The sequence below is a fragment of the Acomys minous genome, assembly GCF_964271855.1.
Source record: "Acomys minous genome assembly, chromosome: 4".
Lineage (NCBI taxonomy): Eukaryota > Metazoa > Chordata > Mammalia > Rodentia > Muridae > Acomys > Acomys minous.
This window is the reverse complement of record NC_140486.1, coordinates 111,058,291-111,082,170: the sequence shown is the minus strand read 5'-3', so window position 1 is coordinate 111,082,170 and position 23,880 is coordinate 111,058,291. Positions and strand designations below refer to the sequence as shown.

The 23,880-nt window shown below is 40.2% G+C and overlaps 1 protein-coding gene across 4 annotated transcripts in view; it reads right to left on the bottom strand.

The window, feature by feature from the left end:
• The window catches only part of DIS3L2 (DIS3 like 3'-5' exoribonuclease 2), a 317,418-nt gene that overhangs the window by 235,056 nt on the left and 58,482 nt on the right, over positions 1-23,880 (bottom strand). For 3 of the 4 annotated variants that reach the window (XM_084779161.1, XM_084779163.1, XM_084779162.1), the window contains exon 6: positions 7,496-7,537. The exons of the other annotated variant lie outside the window; for it this stretch is intronic. In XM_084779161.1, the coding sequence (XP_084635287.1) occupies positions 7,496-7,537 (42 nt within the window). The remainder of the gene's footprint in view (positions 1-7,495; positions 7,538-23,880) is intronic. 4 annotated transcript variants of the gene reach the window in all.

Below are 23,880 nucleotides of genomic sequence, written 5' to 3'. Positions count from 1 at the left end.
AAGGAGCTGCAAATCAAAACTAACTACACTGAGATTCCACCTCACCCTAGTCATAAATGACTATTCTCTTTTTAAGTAATAATACATTCTGACAAGGTTGCAGGGGGAAAAAAGGAACTTCTCTACCAGGCAAACAAGCCCATTTACAGCAGCATTAAAAACAAAACAAAACAAAACAAAAAAACACTTGGAGTAAGCTAACCAAGGAAACAAAGAATTCTACAATGAAAACTTGAAAACTCTAAAGAAATTGAAGTAGGCAACTTAAAATACAAAGACCTCCCATGCTCATGGATTGGTAGATTCAATACTATAAAAAGCTATCTTACCAAAAACATATACAAAGTCAATGCAGTCTAATCAAAACCTCCATGCCATTCTTCACAGAAATATATATTATATAATAAAAGCCAAATTTCCTGTGTCAGAGAAAGAAAATGTAAATGTGGAGCAAGGGAAACTAGAAAAAACTCTGTGGTGTTAACACTGGAACTGGAGATGTCTGCATGAACACAAATTTTAATACATGGGTGGAGGAGTGTGTGTGTATGTATGTTGCTGTTGTTGTTGTTGTTGTTGTTGTTGTTGTTTATGTGTAGTGTTTGTGTGGTGTGGAGGGGTGTTTGTGCATATGTTCGTGTGGTGTGTGTGTATATTTGTGTGGTGTTTGTGTGTGTGGTGTGTGTATACATGTGGTGTTGTTTATGTATTTTTGTGGTGTGTATGTATATATATGGTATTGCTTGTGTGTAGGTGTGTGGTGTGTGTGTGTCTGTGTGTGTGGTTTGTGTGTGTCTGTGTGTGTGGTGTGTGTGTGTTTGTTTTTGTGTGGGGGTGGGGTGTGTATATGGTGTTTGTGTGTGTCTGTGTGTGGTATTTGTGCATATGTTTGTGTGGGGGGTGTGTATATGTGTGGTGTCATTGGTGCATGTGTGTATGTGTGTGTGGTACTGTTTATGTGTGTATTTGTATGGTGTGTGTGTGTGTGTGTGTGTGTGTGTGTGTGTGTGTTTACTGGTTCTGTTCACTAAGAGGGTTTCATAGAACCAGCATTTCTTCGCTAAAAGGAAACAGGGCATCTTTAAAAAAAATGAGTAATTTCAGTGAAAGCACTACATATCTACTGCAATTTACACAAAATAAATAATGTGAATAAAGTACTCCTCAGCAAGTACTGAGAATAACCAATAACGCCTCTGAGAACTACAATGATCTACTTTAACCAAAGAGCATCTCTGCAGTCTCCTGTGCTTCTCAGGAGCTGCTAATCAAGCACTTGCTTAATGCCCACTATCACTTCCACACTTAGGATTAAGTCCTTAGTGGCTCACGAGTCATGACAACATGAGCAGCAATCTCCCTTGGAATAAACCACCCCAAACAAGCCTGACAAAAGCGGCAGCATCTCAGCAAAGATGATTACAGAGAGAACAACACATAACAGGCTCTGAGGCCAGAAGGGGCATTTGTCCACTAAACCATGGTGTACCAGCCATTGCTCAAGGTGACTCTAAGAATCTAAAGCAAGTTCCTAAGAACTCTGACCTGATTCTCAAAATACATTTGTTTGATGGTGCTTGGGTTTATGGAGGAAGGTTTTGTTGTTGTTTTTACTTCCTTTGGCCCTAGGAATAGCATAGCATCATTACTTTGTAGTGTGAGGGATGCTTTAAAACAGGATAGCTATGGAGTGAGAAAGCATGTCCTTAATAAAGTATCTTCTTTTCCACAATGGATACTATGATAAACCCAGTATTATTTCCAATTCATATTTCATATAAAGTTATGTTGCATTTTAAACTAACAAGATTTCAAATGTTCCCTAAATGCTTTGCACACATGTACTTCCATGATTCAGAAACATAAGAGGCAGCTACTGCCAACTAGAAGGCTAGTCTAGCTTCCTCATATGAAATTACTCTGGAGGGTATCTACTTCTGGGACTTAACTGTGAAAAAAACTCTAGAAAAGAACAGAGCTGTAAAATGCATCAGAAGTTCATGTACATGTGTGCTTTAGCAACATCAACGCAAAAAGCTCCTCTGCACTGTGTATGATGGCTTCAAGCTGAGACCTGTCCAGGGGTTAGCAAGAGAAGTGCATTAATTAGAAGCTCTGCAGCCGCACTGGCTAAGCCTCCAGCCATGCAGAAAATCCACCACCACCACCATCCCTTTTTTTTTTTTTCAGTATTTTCTAACTTCCTTTGCAAACAGCCACACCATGTTTTTCCAAACAGCTACTTTTCAACAAAGTAGGACAGGGAGCAAAAAAGAGAGTCAGAGGCCACAAAGTCACTGCCCAGCCCTGAACATGGACCTTAAGAGGAGCTGCTAGAACCTAATTACAAAGAAGCTGCAATGTGGCTTCCGGTAGGGCTAGTGGTACAGTTTGCATTGGGTTGGGTTGCTTGAAATAAGATCTTATTTTCTAGACCAGGTTGGCCTTGAATTCACAGAGATCCTGCCTCTGCCTTCAGAGTGCTGGGATTAAAAGTGTGTGCCACTACACCAAGACTCAGGTTTTTTTTTTAAAGATTCATTTATTTATTATTATGTATACAGAGCTCTGCTGTATGTACACCTGCAGGCCAGAGGAGGCTCACAATATAGATGCCTGTGAGCCACCATGTGGTTGCTGGGAATTAAACTCATGACCTCTAGAAGAACAGTTCGTGCTCTTAACCCCTGAGCCATCTCTCCAGCCCAAGACTCAGTTTTTTATATTTAAGCAATGATTACCTTGTAGATGATGGAGCAACATTTTTTCAAATCAACAATTTTGTTTTGTTTTGTTTTTCCAGACAAGGTTTCTCTGTGTAGCCTTGGCTGTCATGGAACTCTCTTTGTAGACCAGGGTAGCCTCAAACTAAGAGAAATCCACCTGCCTCTGCCTCCCAGAGTGCTAGGATTACAGGTGTGTGCCACCACACCCTGCTAGTAAACCACCATTTTTTTAGAAACACAATTCAAGAAAAACAACTCATATTGTTTTATAGGAATAATTTTTTAAAACTGTCATCTTCCCTACACTGACAAAAAAATGAGCTCAGTGTAAGCTGTTTCTACCATGTAACCTTAGTTTATGCTGCTGCAAAAATTCTGGAAATTACCCTGGGCAGAGATTTTTGTATACTAAGTATCAGCCAAGAACAAATCTTTACAGCTGACTTCTAAACTCTTTAAAATTACACTTTATAGTGGAAATACTGACAGATGTTTTACCATAAAAGCACTGCTTAATATTTCTAGCTTTTAAAAATACAAAACTATGAACTCAGCATCAAGGAGCCAAGAATGAAAAATAAGTCATTAAGTTATACAATTGCCTTTTTAAATAGGCATAAATAAAATATCCTTTATCACAGCCAGCAAGATGGCTTGGTGGATAAATGCATGTCCTACCAAGCCTGATGACCTGGGACTCACATAGTGGAAAGAAAGAAACCAATTCTGCTGACCTCTACATGAGGGCTGTAGCATATGCACACACACACACACATGCATGCACACGTGTGCACACACACACACACTTTATAGATCACATATGTTCACATGCCCTAACAGTTGCATTCATTTTTGCAAAGGTTCTGCTGAACCACCAAGTCAGTATTTTGATGAGTGCAGGGCTTACCCCAAGCATGCTTGCCATCAGTGACTTAAGCCATCAGCCCGTGTGCAGACAGATTCCAGTTCTTGCCTCAACACTCTGAGGGAGTATAGCATAAATTCATACTGACTCAGAGTACATCAACTTAGGCCTTGAAAAACTTGCAACATAGGAAAACATTCTCGAAGCAGGTACTCAGACAAATAAACCTACAAAGAGGACATCCCACTGGAGAGCATAAAGTCAGGCAAAGTGGACAATTGTGGCTATGTGGATTTTATTCTCTACCTTCCACTCTTCAAATTTAGCTCACTAGCTCTAGTCAGAACAAGAAAGGGCTAGCTACTCTCACTACACTCTCCACCACAGTCTACAGTACAACTCCAGCAGCATCCGCTTCACCCTCTGGACTCTAGCAATTCCATGTTATAAGAAAGCAGACACAGAACTAAGACCTTAAGAACTTGGGTACCAACTGCGTGGCTCAGCACTTAATTTAATGTCCTAATTCATCCCCCTTAAAGAAAGTTAGCAAGGCAAGTCTCTATATTTGCCAGTTTAATACGGTCTGAATTGCACAGTGAAATCACTAAGGCCAGGAAATATAAAATATAAGTAACAGCTTAGTAAAAGAGAAAGATAAAATGTGAGTTTGCTAATGAAAAGGAATATCAAAACTTTGTAGCCAAATCTGCCATGCCTATCTTGATAATTGCCACTAAAGGGCCTAGAGAGATGGCTCAGTGGTTAAGAGTGCTGGCTGTTCTTCCAGAAGACTCAGGTTCAATTCCCAGCACCCACATAACAACTCACAACTGTCTGTAACTCCTGTTCCAGGGGATTTGACATCCTCTGGCACACATGCAGATAAAACACCAATGCATATAAAAATAAAAATAAACAAATTGGCCAGGCATGGTGGCACACACCTGGAATGCAAGCATTCGAGGAGGCAGAAGTAGATGGATCACTGTGAGTTGGAGGCCAGCCTGGTCTACAAAGCAAGTCCAGGACAGTCAGGACTACACAGAGAAACCCTGTCTTGAAAAACCAAATAAATAAATAAATAAATAAATAAATAATAAAAAACACAATTATATTTGTGTACTAATTAAAAGTAGTACAAAGGAATTCCATTAAGTTTCCTCCTGTTTTAATGCCTTTACTCAGTGTAATTCAGTTTTATTTGCATACAGAAAAGTACACAAGCCACATGTGCCTAGTGTGATGAATTCTTACAAAGTAAATACACTGATATAAGCATACACAAGGTGAAGACATAGGATCACTAAAATACTAGCTTTCTTTGCTGCACTTTGCCCCACTCAATTGCTCTGGGTTCCTCCTAAATCCTAAATAACTCTCCCTACACATGCATAAAGGCTCGTGTTCATAGTTTGCATCTCAGCATGAGAATCGAAAGGTGGTAGCCTAAAGAGCAAAAGGGAGAAGAAAGTAATATGGTTTCTCTATTCAGAGATTCTCAACAACAGGGATCAATGATAAGCTTCTGGACAGAAGGGAAGAAGAGTGTAACAATGGCCACTCAAATTTAACCCATTCTCTGTAAGGTAGTGTTCCCTATCTTTGCCCAGCATTCTAAATTCTAAAGAGAAGATGAACTCAAACTGGTTGGTTGGCTGTTTTTTTGTTTTGTTTTGTTTTTGAGACAGGGATTCTCTGTGTAGCCTTGGCTGTCCTGGACTCACTCTGTACACCAGGCTGGCCTCGAACTCAGAGATCCACCTGCCTTTGCCTCCCAAGTGCTGGCATTAAAGGCATGTGCCACCACAGCCCAGCTAAGCCACCACTGCCTGGTGCACCCAAATTGTTAATGGTAGCTAGGCTGACAATCTTTCTTTCACTTTGCAGATGCCAGAACATCTGGTAACCCTGAGGTAATGCCAGAATGTTTTCACATAGCTCCTTACTTTAAGGCCTGTGCAACAAGTAACACAAACTGTGAAGCTGCTAAGGTTTGGCACCTGTTTTATACGCCATATGCATGCAGTGCCCAGCAAGGGCAGAAGAAGGTATCAGGTCCGCAAGAACTGGAGTTACAGTCATTAGTCACCATATGGATGCTGGGAACTGAGCCCAGAACCTCTGCAAGAACAGCCAGGGCTTCTAATTGCTGAGCCATCTTTACAAACCATGCTAACCAAGCTAAAGAGACTTAACTTACCAAAAAGTACTATTTCTATAAGAACTATTGGACCTATGCCTAAGAAGCCAGGTCCATGAAGAAGATTCTTCCCAGCACATGACCTTCCTGTCCACTGTCCTGGTCCTCCCTTGCCTCCCTGTAAGAGCCCTCTGTGCCCCTTTGACAAAGCTTTGAGGATAACAGTCTCTCCCTCTTATAAAACCCATCCTTGTATAATTTTCTTCCCATCAAATGGAAAGCAGTGAGACGTTGGACAGGAACAAAAGAAAAATAAGATAAAAAGTGAAATTACTTTTTACCAATTTCATTCTTTTAAAATCAGTTAAAGACTGTGCATACCTCGTAATACATTTCTTAGATAATGAAGTGTTTAACCTATTTGCTAAGAGAAAAATTAAATAATCCACTCAAGGATGCTTGAAATTGAAATTCTAGAAACACTGACTTTTCTAGAATAGACTGGTGCAGAGATTAGATTATCTAGTCAATAGCCTTTTGACATCATATGCTCATAACCTCCCAAGCAAAACATAATTCCACCAACCAAAAGGAGGAGGGAGACTTGTGAGAAAGCCTGCAGTGATGATCAATACTTGCACATGTACATCCATGCACAAACACACACACACACACACACACACACACACACACACACACCCCTAATACTTCATCTTTTCACCACCAAATCAACAAAGAACACTGCTTTTCCCTTTCTAAAATTCCTCTGCTATCAACTAATGCAAAAGGCAGATCTGAGCCCACAATTCCTAGCGTCCACCAGTTAACTACTTTTTTTTCTTTTCCAAAAGCCCAGTGACATAATATTCAGGCTTCTGTGTGCACTGGACTAAAAGCCCTTGCTCAATATTGCCTCCAAAAGAGTCACATAAAATTAAGACGGATCTTAGAGGGATAAAGGCTTTGAAATTAAGCCCCCCTGAGTTAACCCAGAAGCAGAAAGACTCACATGGTATATATTCACTTATAATTGGGCACTAGCCCAAAAGGCATGTCCCATGAAAGTCTTCACTTACCAGGAGACTGGGATAGATGTGAGAACATCTCACTGGGACTCTAGGTAAGAGAATTATAGGAGATGGGGAAATAGAAGGACCCAGAGGGTCCTAGAAACCTACAAGAAGAACATCATGATGGGTGGATCAGCGGCCAGGGGGCTCTGCTCAAACTATTGCATTAACCAAGGAGAAGTAGTAAACATTGAACCCCTACTCTGATCTACCCAATGGACAGGACATTCTCCACAGTTATGTGGAGAGCAGGGACTGACTCTGACATGAACTCTGGTGCTCCATATTTGACCACCTCCCCTTGGTGGGGAGGCCTGGTGGCACTCAAAGAAAGAATAAACAGGCTACCAAGATGAGACTTGATAGCCTATGACCATATAGTGGGGGAGGACGTCCTCTTCGGTCTTAGACCTAGAGGAGGGGAATAGGGTGAAAGCAGGAGGGAAGGAGAAGCGAGAGGATACAAGTGATAGGATAACAATTGAGTTGTAATCTGAATAAATTAATAATATTAAAATTAAAAAAAAGAAAGAAAGAAAATAAGCCTCCCATGGGTCCATTTACTACTAACAAATGATATAACTTTCAGTTATGCTCCGTGGATGTTTCTGTGTCTTTTGCAATATACTTTATAATAAACCCTAGGATTAAATCCTTAGCACTACTTAAAATCAGGCATGAGAGTACATACCTGTAATCCCAGCACTCCAGGCAGAGACAAGGTTATCCTTGGCTACACAGCAAGATTGAGGAAGGGAGGAAGAAAGGAAGGAAGGAAGGAAGGAAGGAAGGAAGGGAAGGAAGGAAGGCAGGCAAGGAAGGAGGGAAGGAAGAAAGAAAACAGAATAATTTATATTTTATATTCAAAGGAAAAAATTATATCTAGATCCCATATGCAGACGCCTAGAAAATCTGACTGAACTATTGCTGTTTTCCTCATCAATGACACTTAGTACTTAAGAAAACAAATTTCTGCTTCATAAGATCACAAAATTTAGTGAATTCACCATATGCTCATTCTTTCTAGTCACAAAATGTTACATCAAAAGAAATGAACCAGATGTTTTTCTAATGTTGTCAAATACTGAAATCGTTCAACAAATATTTATTCCCTGCCTACTATATGCCAGGTATTAGGTGGCTGGCAACAGAGACATAAAAGGAACAAATTAAACTCACATTTTAAAAGCATTATTTACTTCCTAAGGACTATCTTAGGTAACCCTAACTCATTAGTTTTCACCAACAAACACACCCATGTATAGGTGAATGCTTCCCCATACACTCCAAAGCCCAGAGCCAGAAAGGAAAGGAGTGAGAATGTAATCTCAGTCTGACTTGACAGGACTATATTCTGACAAGACACTATTACTATAAACACAAAGACAATCAGTCCTTACCATGGCCAGTTTAGACTTAAAGGAATAATCCTTCTATTCCTTTAAACACATAGTCCTTTGCCTGAGATATTTTCTTTTCTCCTAAATGTTCATCTGGCAAACTCTCACTACAAGTCAAATATCATCCATTGTAAGAAACCTGAAAAAGCTCTACTAGGCTCTCTTCTCCATCAAACTCCTGCATGTCTGTCATCTCACTGTTCAACACTCTGCTAAGCAAAATGTCCCATAGCACTGTCCAACATCTGATTTCTCTACTGGTCTGTAAGCTGATCTAAGGCAGTTAAAGATGGCAGTTACACCCCTAGGACCTAAGCCAGTGCCAAGTACAGCCATTATTCAGCCAATCAAAGCTGAGTAAACAAATGAATGGTGGAATTATTGAAATAAAAAAGGCTATTTTAAACTACATTATGTAAATAAAAGGCTATACAGAAAAGAATATAAGAAAAAGATAACAAGATTCAGGGCAGAAGCTTGGACTGTAAGAAAGGAAAATCAATAACAACAAAATAAAACTAAGAAAAATAATTTTATCAAGGAAGAACTTCAGGTACAATGTAAATGGTAGGTTACCCACTCTCAAATGGTCAGCTCTAAACATAAGAGCAACATTAAAGAGACTTAGCAGGGTGTGTGTGTGTGTGTGTGTGTGTGTGTGTGTGTGTGTGTGTGTGTGTGTACATGTGCAAATATTGATCATCACTGCAGGCTCATGTGTGTGTGTATGAGCATCTGTGTGTGCATAATTAAATTAATCACAAATCTGAGAGGGAGTAGAGGAAGTGGGGGTACATATGAAGTCATGGGGGAGGTAGAGGGAGGGGCTAAAATGTTGTAAGTACAGTACTCATGTATAAAGTCCTCAGAAGAAATAACAAACTTAGAAAATTTTAAAGGGAGGAACCACCTACTTGTAGCCTCCAAGAAATGTACCTCCTACAAAAGATGAACACAACCTTAAAGTGGAAGAATGAAAAAGGGTACTCCATGTAGTGAACCTAGGAAATAAACAGGTATCACTGGTCTAATAGCTGACAAAATACGCCTCAAGAAAAAACTAGTGAGGAAAAATGAAGGTTACTTCATACTAGATAAGGGAACACTCTGTCAAAAGAGCATTACAATTCTAAATGTATATGCCCAAACATAGGTGCACCCAATTTCATGAAATGACTACTATTAAATGAATAGTCACAGATTAGCCCCAGCACAACAGTAGTGGATAACTTCAAAGCCCACTCATAACAACTGACAAGCCACGCTGACCAGCAAGGGGGTGGGGGGCTGACATCATAGATCAAACAAACAGCCCATCCAAACACTGCATAACTCCCATTTTTCTCATCAGCTCATGGAACTTTCTCTAAAGCAGATCATATATTAGGGCTTTATCCAAGTCTTTTTCAATTCTATTCATTTATTTTATGTGTCTGAGTGCTTGGCTGCATGTATGTCTGTGCACCATGTATGTGCACACCTGGTACCCACAAAGGACAGAAGAAGGTGTGAGATGCCCGGGAACTAGAGTTGCAGGGATGGTGAGTCACTATGTGGTGCTGGGAACTGAACCTGCTCTCCTGAAAGAGCAGCCAGTGCTCTTGACTGCTGACCCATCTCCAGCTCCTTAAATGTTTTCTGTTTAATTTTTTAATGTATCTATATAGTGCCCATGGAGGCCAGAATAGGCCATGAGATCCTCTAAATGGAGGTACAGCTGGTTATTAACCTTCATGGTGGGTGCTAAGAACCGATCCTAGGTCCTCTGGAAGAACAGATGCTCTTAAACCACTGAGCTATTTCTCCAGACCTTCCAAAGACAGTCTTAACAGATATACGAAAATTAAAGTAATCCTTGTATTCTAACTGATCACTATAGACAATGATTATAAATCAACAGAAGAAAAAAAGCTCCAGAAAATACATAGAGCTTAAACAACACACAACTGAACAGTGAAATCAAGAAGGAAATAAAAAACACTCCTAGAGTGAAATGAAAATGAAAACACAACATACCAAAACTATAGGATTTAAGAGGGAAGTTTACACCTCTAAGCACCTATAGCAAAAATGAAAGAGCTTTCAAGTACTATATTTTTGGACTATAGGACATACCTGACCACAAGATGCACCTAGCTTTTAGAGCAGTAAAATAAGAAAAACAGTAAAACAGCAATTGGATCATAAGGCACACCCTAATTCCCCCACACCCATACTTTGGGGGTGGGGGTGGGGGAAAAGTACATCTTATGGTAACTTAATGATGTATCTAAAAATCTCTAAAAAGAAGAACAAGCCAAACCTCAAGTCAGTAAATGTAAAGACATAATTAATATCAGAGGATAAATTAATTAAATGGAAAGAAAACAAATATAATCAACAAGTCAAAAGGTGATTCTTTGAAAAGACAAAGTAAACAAAACTCCAGTCAAACTAACCAAAATAAAGAGAGAATATCCAAATAGATGAAATTAGAATTGAAAATGGGAGTCATTATAAGAGATAATGACAAAACTCAGAAAATCATTAGGTCTTACTTAAAATATATATTCCAATAAATCAAAAAGTCTAAAAGAACTAATTTCTAGATGCATTAAGACCACAAGAATTAAACCATGATAAGTTAATAAATTTAAATGGATCTATAATAAAACAATGAGACTAATGCAACAATTACAAATTCTTCCACTTTAAAAAAAATGCAGGCCAGATAAAAGTCACTGGTGGATTTTATCAGACCTCTAAAGAAAAACTAATGCCAACGTTCCTAAAACTATCCACACAATAGAAAAGAACATTACCAAACTTTATACAAAGCTGTATCAAACCCAGAGGTGCAACAAGAAAATGACAGACCAATCTCCCTGACAAACACATATGCAAAAATTCCCAACAAAACACTGGCCAAACAAATTTTTTTAGAAAGATTATTCACCGTGATCAAGTTGGTTTTATTTCCAGATGGATGGATGGATCAATATACACATGTTGTAAACTACATAAATGGACATAAGGACGGAAAGCACATCGTCATCTTGATATAAGGAAAGAACTTACAAAATCCAATATACTTTAATGTAAAAAGTATTGAAGAGAGCTGGGGAGATGGCGCAATGATTATGCATTTGCCACACAACATGAGAACTGGAGTTTAGCTCCTCAGAACCCACACAAATGTTGGATGGGAATGGTGACCTGATTGCAATTCCAGCCTCTGAAAGTTGAGACAACAGATGTATATAGTTGTGTGGCTTTGAATCTAAGTTCTCAATTCAATTGATCCATGTGTCTGGTTTTGTGCTGGCACTATGTGTTTTGCTTTGATTTGATTACTATGTCTTTGTGGTATAACTTGAAATCAGGTATAATAATATCGAAATAAGCAGTATTAGCAACCTGTTTTGAGAGACCCTACCTCAATGAATGTGAAAGACCTATCAAGGATGATGTATGAGCATTCTCCACCCCCTTTCTCTCTCTCTCTCTCTCTCTCTCTCTCTCTCTCTCTCTCTCTCTCTCTCTCTCACACACACACACACACACACACACACACACACACACACCTTGGAATAACCCAAACAAAAGATATGATAGGTCTCTATAATGAAAACCGTAAAATACTGAAGAATAAAATTGAAGAAGTCACTGGAAGATGGAAAGACTTTCTATGCTCATGGGTTGATAGGGTTAATACTATAAAAATGGCCATGCTACCAAAAGCAATGTACAGATTAAATGCAATTCCAATCAGAAGATCAGTACATTCCTCAGAGAAACAAAAAAAAAATCTTAAAATGTATATGGAAGCACGAACAGCTAAATTAATTTGGGACAAAGGAATGCTGCTGGAAATATCACTATACCTGATTCCAAGTTAAACTACAAAGAAAAAAAAAGTGCTGGCACAAAACCAGACACATAGATCACTAAAACTGACAGCTCAGATACAAGGCCACACTACTATAGCCATCTGATAATTGACAAAGATGTCAAAACTACTCATCAGAGAAACGACAGCATCTTCACCAAGTAGTGCTAGTAAAACTTGATGTCTGCAAGAAGAATGACCTTAGGTCCTTCTCTCTCACCTGGCACAAACATCAACTCCAAATGGATCAGTCCTCAACATAAGAACTTTAAAAGTTACATCTAATCCTGAGTCCCACGCTTGTTTTCTGCCTCCTGTCTGTCTTGAGGTCAACAACTTCCTCTAGACAATCACACTGCCAAGACACCATGCACATGGGGCCAGGCACCCATGCACTGGACCCTCTGAAACCTTGTGCCCAAAACAACCTTCCCTCCTTTAAGTTGTTCTAGCAAGCGTTTCAGCCTCTACTATGTAAGTGATAAATTTTGTAAGTTTACTTTCAATAAGATTTCAAAATATATTGAACAAAACTAAAACATGGTTACAATTGATAGGAAGAAAATAGAAAAAAGCATCATTACAGACACAAGGTAAGAGGTAATTCTTCAGGGGCGAAATGAGTGAAACTGGAGACTATTAAGAGAAATGACGTAACTACTTGAACTTAAAAGGTCTCTGAAAAATGGAAAGGAGAAAGGTTACAGAATGTTTCTTGGAAAAAAAACTGACAACAAATCAGCCCAACTTTTTGTCAATAAACATATTTTTCTGACTACAACTCTAAAAATAATGTATCTTTCTCCTTCATTTGCTGCAGCTAACTAGAGAAGGGAGGAAGGGAGAGAGGGAGGTAAAGAAGAGACTACAGGGAAATTGTACCATCACTTCAATCCTCAGAAGGCTATCCTCCAGCTAAAATAATGTGTATATGTATGCTTCCTTTCTTTAACTCTTTGCTTTAGAGGTAAAGAAGTATCTACTACATAAATGTATATGACCTGGTGAGAAGATAAAATGTGGCACAGCCACTAATGTAACAAAGCCATCAAAGAAGACAAAATACTGATGTCAAGATAAGCCTTGAAGATATTACTTTAAGAAAATAAAATACAAAAGGACATATATCATTCTGTTTTACTTAATCATCTACATCAGTACTTCTTAGATACCAATGCTCACACAGATCATACAGGGCTCTTGTTACATGCAGATTTTTATCCACTGGGTCTTAGGAATAGAACTTGACAGTGTATGTTGCTGCTGGCACATGGGCCACACTTGGAACTGGCAGCATTCAGATTAATCCAGCAGGAATGCCACACCTAACACCAAGTGCATGTTTGAGAGAAGTGGCAGAAAGCCCAAAGTCAATATATCCTAGCTGCTAATGCTCAACCTCTCATTTTCCAAAGACAACCAGATCGTATCCCAAAGGCCTAAGACAAAAGCACTTACCAGCTAAAGATGCCATCATAGAACTAGAGACACGAGACTCTACCCCCTGCTGTGTCATGTGGTCATTGACAGAGATGGGCCATCCAGAAACTGTTACAAGCCTTGGAGCAGGGTTATGTCTTTACCTGAACCACTGGTGGGTACCGCAGTTTGAACATGCCCTCTCAACACTCAGTGGCAGAGTGATGGCATTAGGAGGTAAGGCTTTATGAGTGGTCAGGTCATAGGGCCCTGCCTCCTCTAACAGTGAAGCACCCTCTGCTTGTCCTTCTTTTAGCCTTTAATAATCAAGTAAAGGTCAGTGCCGAAGGCAAGAGGCAAAGTGTAAGGATGAATGTGAGGCTCCAATTAGGAAATGAATAGAGAGGCAGAAACAAAAGATCAAACTGGAACAGAAAATTCCTCCCCTTGTCACACAGCTGAACCTGTCTGTGCTTCTGACCCCTAAACTCTGAGAGAACACGTTTCTTTTCTTTAGAAATATTTTCAAATATTTTGTTACAGCAGCACAAAATGGACTGAAATACTGGGTTTTCGTACACACTCCACCTGCGCCAGTGCCTGGAGAGAGCGAGGCCAACAAAGCTGATGACCTGTGTGTAGCTACTGCTCTTCCCCATGAAAACCATGCAGATGAATGGAAGCTCCTAAGTCTAAAGCAGCCTGAGTTCTTTTTAGATCACATCTTCCAATTCTTTATACACCCCATGCTTAATTTTCTCTGCAGTCTTTATTTCCTCCCAAAATTTCTTTCCAAAAAGCATTCCTTGGCCCTCTCCAGGACAAATTGGTAATCTTGTTGACACTCCCATCATACCCAGAATGTTCTCTGTCGACTCAGTTTTCTCTGCATTGCTTCACTAGACGAACTTTCTCAAGCTAATTCCTCGGGAGAACTAGCCCTATTACACTAAGGAATTCATTATGTCTAACAAACTCACTGCTCTACATCAGGAATAGTACTATTCACATACCATTCTCGTTCCCAGCAGTCCTCATGTCAGGTGCTATATGCTATGCTGGTATTCCTAACCAGATTTCAAAGATCACCCACAATGTCTGGTTCACTGTAAGCTCTCAACCTAAGTCCAATGGCAAAGCTGCATATGGCCCACTGCACTCTCCCTACACACATATTCCAAGCCACTGACTTGGTCATTCTCCTTTCTTTGCACCAACCTATACGACATCTCCTTTGTTCCTAATCTGTACTCACTTCATATCTGTAGCCTCAAGCCTCAAGCCTCAAGCACTGACCTTTAGTTGATGACTACTATCTGCCAAGACATCCTGTACCCTGACACTTCGTCTAAAGACACAATCAATCCCCACTTGGCTTTCAAAGGACTTAGGAGAGGCAGCATGATAGTACACGCCAGTGGTCCAAGCACTTGGCAGGTGGAGATATAAAGATGAGGAGTGCAAGACCAGCCTTAGCTACACAGTGAGTTCAAGGCCAACCTGAGCTAAATGAGACTCTGTCTCAAATAAAGATAAAAGGGATAAGTAGAGAAATACTTGTGCTTTTTCTGATTACTGCAAAGAGCAATTCAAGTTACCACTGCTAATGTTAATGATAAAGGCTTTACTCATGAGAGCAGAGTTAAAGGACAATGGAGGAGAAACAGACTGAGAACCTGGACTGAGCCACACTGAAGAGAGATCCACATCAGTTAAGGTGGACAATTTGGTCTCTGTTCCAAAACATATCACTTAGAATGTCATCTGCATGATCCATTTCTAGCCTGATCAAAAAAGGACCTAAAACAGGCCATCAATATGGCTCACAGGGGAAAGATGCTAACAATCAAGACTGAAGACCTCATTTCAATCCCTGGGACTCACATGATGGGAAGAAAGAACATGGCACATGCTCCCACATGTGTACACACACGCATGCGCGTGCGCGTGCACACACACACACACACACACACACACACACACACACACACACACACACACACACACCAAAAAAGGGGTTTTAAAGGACCTAAAACTGTGGTAAATACATCCAAAAAAATTTTAAAGACTGTCTTTTATAGCTCAAGCCTGTATTGAACTCACTCTATAGCCAGGAATGACTTTGAATTTCCAATCCTCCTGCCTTTTCATCCTGAGTTTAGAGATTATAGGCCTGTGCCACCATGGCTAGTTTTATGTGAGGTTAGGGATCAAACCCAGAGCCTGTATACTCTAGGCATGAACTCTACCAACTGAGCTGTTAATGTACCCTCAGCAACCAGAATTCTTAATAGACTTTAAACTCCATGTTCTAGCATGAATAAAGAGAAAATGCAAAGCTCAGCCAACTAATTCCTAAGAACCAACAGAAGAGACTCCTTAACAATTTCTGATATAAAATCTAAAGACTCAAAAAAATTCAAGGTTGAATTAGTGGATTTTTGAAACAGATTCAAAGGAGTCAGACACTTTCTAGCACAGTCTACATACTTCTTAGAGATGAGGAAAAGATACCTGGATCCAGGCTCAGCAGGTTCTTTATGGGGCAGAAGCAAGCTCCATCATGAGGTGTAATTACAACCTCTAGAACAGAGGCTGGCAAACTACAGCTTACAGCCCAAACCCTGTAATCTCTATAAAGCTGTGCATATTCATTTACATACTGCCTTTCACTGTTTTTAGGAAATAAAAGCAGCAGAGGCGTTGTAATACATCTGGACGGCCCATGGTCTAAAATGTTTGCTACCTAGCTTTTCAGAAGTTTGTTGACTCCTGTACAAAGTCCCTGTGCTCCCCAAAATCGTTCACTGAGTTATCTCCCTCATCCTGGCCCACTGCCCTGGGTGTGTCTGCCTTTAGCCCTATGTACTGAGTCATCCACTCTCTGACCACTTCCAGCTTCTAGCACTGTATCAGTCTATTCTCAGTGCTCTGTTCTCAAATTCTAGCTTTGGAATTCTGTTGAGATTTCCCTAATTAAATTATGAATAATGTAATAGAAATCATATATTTTCCACATAAGTTACTTGAGCAAGAATCTCATCTTAAACACTATATTTAACTCAAGCCTCTACCATCTAAAAACAACAGTACCCAGTATCTATGTGTCCCTTATTCTGAGATCACTGGTCTTTCTGGGTCTTCCCATGAACTTCTTTTTTTTAAAGATTTATTTATATATTTCTTATGCATACAATGTTCTGCTTGCATGTGTGCCTGCCTGCCAGAAGAGGGCAATGGATCTCATTATAGATAGCTATGAGCCACCATATGGCTGCTGGGAATTGAACCCAGGACTTCTGGAAGAGCAGACAGTGCTCTTAACCTTTGGGCCATCTCTCCAACCCCGCCCATGCACTTCTTGACTCAAGGTACTTTAATTCCTCCATTCTTACTCCACTAAAACTGCTCCAACAGTCAATATCATAAATGTACCATATTAACCAAACCTAACTCCCAGGAAGATTGCTCTGCATCTGTTAGCACCAGGGCAGTTATTGCTCCTGCAGATGTCCTGTCTTCATTCTCTGTACCACATTCTCTCCTGGTGCTCTCCATCTATGTGTCTGTCTTTCCCCACCTTTTACTCTCTGTCACTGGATGCTCTTACTCTGCAGATACACAGTGCTTCCATATTCCTCAGGTTCCATCCTTCTTTTATCTTTCCATAAAATCTCCATTTAATGAAGTGTCTCTGAGGTCAACCAAACATTCACTTCTAGTCAAGATCTCACACCTTAACTCAAAATCCTAAGAGGAAGCTCCCTTCTATCTGTACAACCTTACATATTCCTGTCTACGTCAAACTCAAGGCGAAATGAACTCTTCCTGCTCTAGCCACTGAACCTGCTCCCTTTTCTAGACGCTACCTTAACAGGTGATGATGCTATACCCTCATTTACCTAAGCACACAGTGTAGGATTCATCCTAGTTTCTACCTTCTGCCTCACCTACTATATCCTATCACCAGGTTCACTCAAGCCTAAACTCCATTTTTCAAATTTCTCAATGCCACTGTAGTTTATCATCTCTCCTTAAGATTCTCTGAACAAATTTTCCTGTCAATCTCCCTCTACTTTTTTCCCTTTCCTTTATGAAATCCACCTTGCCAACCAAATTATTTTAATATGTAAATATGACTGTTCACTCTCCAGAGAAGTCTATGGTTCTCCAATGCCTACATGTTAATTTAGAACTTTCTTATGCAGCAAGACATTTCATGATTTGACACCATCCCCCACTTTTTATCTACCAACCTTGCCTCTCCTCTTCTCTTGTATTTTAAGTTTCAAAGCATTATAATATATGTGGCTTTCCAATTCAACCATTATTTTCTCAATAACATTTTGTACAAAATATTTCTGCCTGGTATATATTACCTAAATTCATAAGACAGTAATGTATATGTCCTATATCATTACTGGATAAGGTAGACCTATTAGCTTTTTTAAAATGAGAATCTAAACAATAATGGTAGCAGGAAGCTACTACTATCTATCTATCTTTACTGTTAGAGATAAACTTTTATGCTTTATGAATATTACCAAATAAATTCAAGCATATTTCTTTAGCATCCCGCTTACAAAAACTATACCATGGCACCAATAACTTAATTGGAAAAACAACAGGATTACTTTGTATCACAGAATGTACTTTAAAGCAAGATTACATAACTAAGGGTGACCTTGAGACCATCTGGATCATTTTTGGCTACTTCTAAATTCTGTTTTCATTAATTAGGATGAATTTGCAGAAAGTGATGTGGAAGCTCATCCCACGAGCACTGACATATATTTTTCAAATGGCTACTCAGCATGCAACATATAATGAGTATAATTAATCCAGTGTGACAGCCCCAAACACCATTTGGCAAATAGATCCTGCTACCCTGGCTTACACACACTTGGGAGGACTGCACCTCTTGTTCCTCTTCTGGCTGGATAGAGCCAGGTAACTCACTCTGACCAACAAGTAAAAATAACTCCATCATTTCTGGACCAGGCATTTTAAATGCTGGTTTCCTTCTGCCACAGAAGTATGTGGCAAGAGAAATATATGGCAACAATTCCATCCAGTCTAGGCTCTAGAGTAAAGATAATGCAAAGCAAAAGTCATGGAGGGTCTTGCTGAGCAAGGAGAATCAGTAAGATATAAATCACTATCTCTCAGTATAAGCTTACCTACCACATTTATTTAGCATTCAGATATTCTAAGATACCAAAATTTTATATCTCCTGTGCACAATTGTTATCAGTACCAAACTTAACAGCTAGAAAAAGTGCACTTGAGTTATGTGCTCTTGGCCAAACTATAGGCTTATAGTTTTCATTTCTAGGAATAACAGTAATTAGCATCTGACACTTTTGGAGCACTTACATGCCATATTTGCTGTAACTTGATTACATTAACTCATTCACTGCAATGAATATGGATTTCATCAAACTATCTCTATAGAAATAAGGAGGAATTAAATTAATTTTAACATATAATCTTAAAATATTAATTGGGAGTTTCCCAGCACAAATAAACTACTCTACCTTTAAATGATACATTCTTTATTTCAGACATTTCAACCTGAATTACAGAGATCTGAAGACATGTTTAAAACAGGCAAGAACCTGAAGTATTTGAGCCCAGAGCTGGCAACAGTAAAAGAGAAAAGATGACTGTTAAAAATAGGTTTATGTACATAAGACTGTCAGGAAAACCTGACCATGGTAGTAGATACACTTACCCACTGGACCACTCTGGGTGGAGGTTCCCAAACCTTCCCTCCATCATCAAGTACCTTCCAAGTCCTTTCTGGGACTACCATGCAGGCCAAGAAAGCAAACAGTTCTAAGAAATTCTAATACCATTGGAATTGACAACAATCCAAAACGATAGTGGTTATGTAAAAGATTGGATTAAATATAATCTAGCATGATAGGTGCATATTTAAAGAGGAACTTGTAAGACAAAACTTTCAAACAATCACTTGAAGTAAACATTGATTGTCAAAGGAAACAATTTACTCTACCAGGCCAATGTCTTGTGACCCTGAGAAGGTTTGGAACAGCCACTGAAAATTAGGATTAAATGTAAGCTTTGATTTTTGTATTTGTTTAATTTAGAACAAGAGCAGCACTCCTATCAGCTGCTTTATTCTTTTATTCTTTTGTTTTGTTTTGGTTTGGTTTGGTTTGGTTTTTGGTTTTTTGAGACAGGGTTTCTCTGTGTAGCCTTGGCTGTCCTAGACTCCTTGTAGACCAGGCTGGCCTTGAACTCACAGGGATCCACCTGCCTCTGCCTCCTGAGTGCTGGGATTAAAGGTGTGAGCCACCACCGCCCGGCTTATTCTTTCCTTTATTCTTTCAAACTCAAGCTCTTTCTCTCTGAGCCAATCTTTTCCTACAAACATTCACCTGAGCTCTAGCAGCTTAAGCGTCACTATCCCTGCACAAAAGTAAGCTAGCTTGATAAGCACACAATAGACACGTTGGAGAATATTCAATAAGGGGCCACCATTATCTGAAACATACACTTTGCTGCACTGTAAGCTGAGTGACCCAACAGTGTCTTGAGAGAAATCTATACCTAACTAGCACAATACCTGACTGATTTCCTCCCACTTGTCCTCTGACACCAATGTAAGGGATCAACACTACACGAGATGATTCATAATAACTAAGTGAATGGGTCCCTAACATACGGTTTCCAGGAGATATCAATATATCAAGTGGACCCCAATCTGTCTTTTCATAATTTTTAATATTCGGTCAAAAGAATACAAGGGTGCCTGGCATAGTGGTACTCACCTTTAATCCCAGCACTCGAAAGGCAGAGGCAGGTAGATCACTGAATTCAAGGCCAGCCTGGTCTATAGCGTGAGCTCCAGAACATTCAGGGCTGCATAGAGAACCCCTATCTCAAAAGACAAAACAACAACAAAAGAATACAAAGCTAAGTCCCAGTGAGTAAAAAGTTGGCTTGAAATCTCTCTCTTTCAGTCAACTTCTGTTTCACACTTTTTCTGATTGACAACCTCCTTTACTCTAGTTTTCTCTGAGCTGATTACTTTGGCTACATCAACAAAGCTGCTCACCTCAGTTCCCAGCCAAGTCCACAGAAGGGCTTCCTTTTCAACCCACCTCTCAGAACCAGGATACCAGAGCTAAATCCTGTTCTCCAAGCCTCCTTTGCTGTAACCAAAAACTGCCAAAACTCTGCCTCTCAGAGTTCTACTTCTGCTTTGGACTATGTTCCCTGTGTGAATCACTGTGCCTCCAAGATCAGTGACTGCCACCAAGACTCCGTAGTTAAGTCCCACATCTCTGGAAATCTCCCCTGGAACCTACTACTTCCTACCTGAAATTTGCCTATTTGTTCTTTGAAAATCTGTGCTGTGTCACTTGCAATCTGCTGCCACTGAGCCAGGAGAGCATCTAGGTCTATCAGCCCTTTGACTCTGCTCTGACCAGGGCACTATAGCTCTTGCTTTAGGCTTCACAGTCAGGCTAGCTATCAGGCACCTGGTAAGGCTCCAAAGACCATTACCAATACCTGCTTCCACAAAACCCTGAGAGGCTGCCATACCTCCTAGTCCTCACACAGCGACTAGAGTTCTAAGTAATTTTTTCCCAAACTTTTCTGAGACTGACACTAGGCTTCAGACATTCCAACTGATAAATTCAACTTCATTGCTCATGGTGGCAACTTGAGATGACGTCTAATGCTAAGCTATATCGTGCTATTTTCTAAATCCATACTAATCCTATGCTACCAGACAATAGCCACCTACAGATCAAATAACTCCTTCACTGATGCTCCTGGATTAACAAATATCAATGAGATGATAAAACTGGGAGATGTAAATCTGAATCCAACTGTTACTCCTTAATTATATCAATATTAATTAATTAAAGTAAGATGTTTAAGTCCTACTTTTCCCATTTGTAAAACTGAGCTAGAGATAGCAGCACACTAAAGAATGAGACACCAAATACGGTACCTGCTACGAGAGCACACATAAAGTTCACAGTCATCAGGATTATATATGTTTCCTTCTAGTATCCTACACTGGAGTATTAAGAGAAGGAAAATAACAGGATAAAGTTATTATGGTTTAAAAGACAGACCAAGGGACAGGGAGACGGCTCCTTGGGTAAAAAGTGCTTTCTGTGCAAACCTGACAACCTGAGTTCGAATCCCCAGAAGCCATATTACTAATGTGAATAAAATTAAAAACCTAGTCTTGGAAGCACAGGCATCTGTAATCCCTAGGAGATTCTAAGGAAAGATGGGAATCAGAGTCAAGAGAATCTCCACAAGCTCTCCAGCCAGCCACCCAGGCTCACAAACAAGAACTGACACCTTAGTTGTCGTGTGGTCTCCACCCACCCACACACACACACACACACACACACGCACACGCAACACACACATACACAACAGCCACACACACACACACACACACACACAAGATTAAGGACAAGACTGAATAAAAGTTATGAAAGATTAATTTTTTAAATCAAGAAAAAGATGAGAAGAGGCAACAAGGATGAGAAGAACAGTGGCAATAATCAAGAAGATAGCAAACAAATATTTTACGTGTGTGTGTGTGTGTCTGTGTATGTGTGTGTGTGCTATACACATGTGTGTTCAGGTGGACCTGCTGCTAGTGGGCACCAATGTGCAAACAAAGGTCAATGTCAGACATCTTCCTATAACCCTTTCTGCCTTATGTTGTTGTTGTTGTTGTTTTCTATTCTAGAGACAGTGTCTGTCTATGTAGCTTTAGCTATCCAGGAACTATGTAGACCAGGCTGGCCTCAAACTCAAAAGATCTGCCTCCCCAGTGCTAGGAGTAAAGATGTGTACCACTACACCCAGCCCTCCACTTACTTTCTAAGACAGGTTCTCCAGCTGAAGCTGGAGCTTGACACTTCAGCTAGGCAGGGAGGCCAATGAGCCCTGTCATTTGCGCCTCTGCTGCCACCACCCCACCATCATCACCCCCACAGTAGTAGGGTTACTGATGTGCACTGCTGCACCTAATTTTTTTGTGGGTGCTGAGGATCCAAACTCAGGCCTTCAGGCTTGTGTAGCAAGCACATACCAACTAAGTCCTCTCCCCAGCCCTAGCAAACAGACATTTCTAAACAAAGCAGTATGTCATGGGACTATATGAGCTACCGGGGACACTGGTTTCCATGGTGGGTATGGTACTGAGGGATGGTAGAACCCCCTTTCCTCCTCATGTCTGGGAGAGTGAGTAGAGGGGCTTTATTTTTATTTTATTTTATTTTATTAATTTATTCAGATTACATCTCAATTGTTATCCTTTCACTTGTATCTTCCTGTTCCTCCCTCCCTCCCTCTTCTATCCTTTTCCCCTCCCCTAGGTCTGTAACAGAAAAGGACCTCCTCCCCCACCATATGGACACAGCCTATCAAGTCTCATCTTGGTAGCCTGCTTATCCTTTCTCTGAGTGCCACCAGGCCTCCCCACCAAGGGGAAGTGGTCAAATATGGGGCACCAGAGTTCATGTCAGAGTCAGTTCCTGCTCTCCACACAACTGTGGAGAATGTCCTGTCCATTGGCTAGATATGAGTAGGGGTTCAATGTTTACTGTATGTATTGCCCTTGGTTGGTACAGTAGTTTGAGCCTACTCCCCCTGGGTCCAGATCAAGAGGGGCTTTATTTAGCTAATAGTTTAACCCACATGTTCTTCTCTGAAGCCTGACATTTCCATAACCCTCTCCTGACAAAGCACTCTCATCCTGGAATAAAACAAAACAAAAGCTCTCATCCCTCAACCCTGACTTCTAACGTAACCTTATGCCACCTCCCCCAACTGCCTCAGAGAGTCTGCTGCACAAATAATGATGTGTATTTCTTCCCATGCTATAAACCTTACCAGTCATTATTTCCATCCCCTTCCAACCAGCCCACGAGCTCCTGAAGGGCAAACCTGGGACCTATTCTGTTTCTATCTCCAGGATCTAGCCCAGGGCAGCCTATGTGGGAGGAGACACTGGTCACCCAGTGCAGTGCCAAGAAGAACGAGGATCAACGCTTGGGCATGGCTCCCACCACCATCACCCTTTTGAATACCTAAGGAAGAAGGAAGTCAAGAGATCCTGAGTCTATGCCTAGCTCTGCTTAAAACTCTGTTCAAACCACACACTCCCACAGTATCTAGTCCCCCAACCGGCAATGTAAAGAAACTATCATTTGTCCCTCAAACATCCTTCAATAGATGTCTATTATAAACAAATACTAAAAATGTGAAAGAATTCTGAAATTAAAATTGTTATGTAAGAGTAAATTATTTTTATTATTGCCTCACAGCTTGACACTTTTATAGCTATCTATTTTGCCAAAAAAGCATGCTGTGAAGTAAATT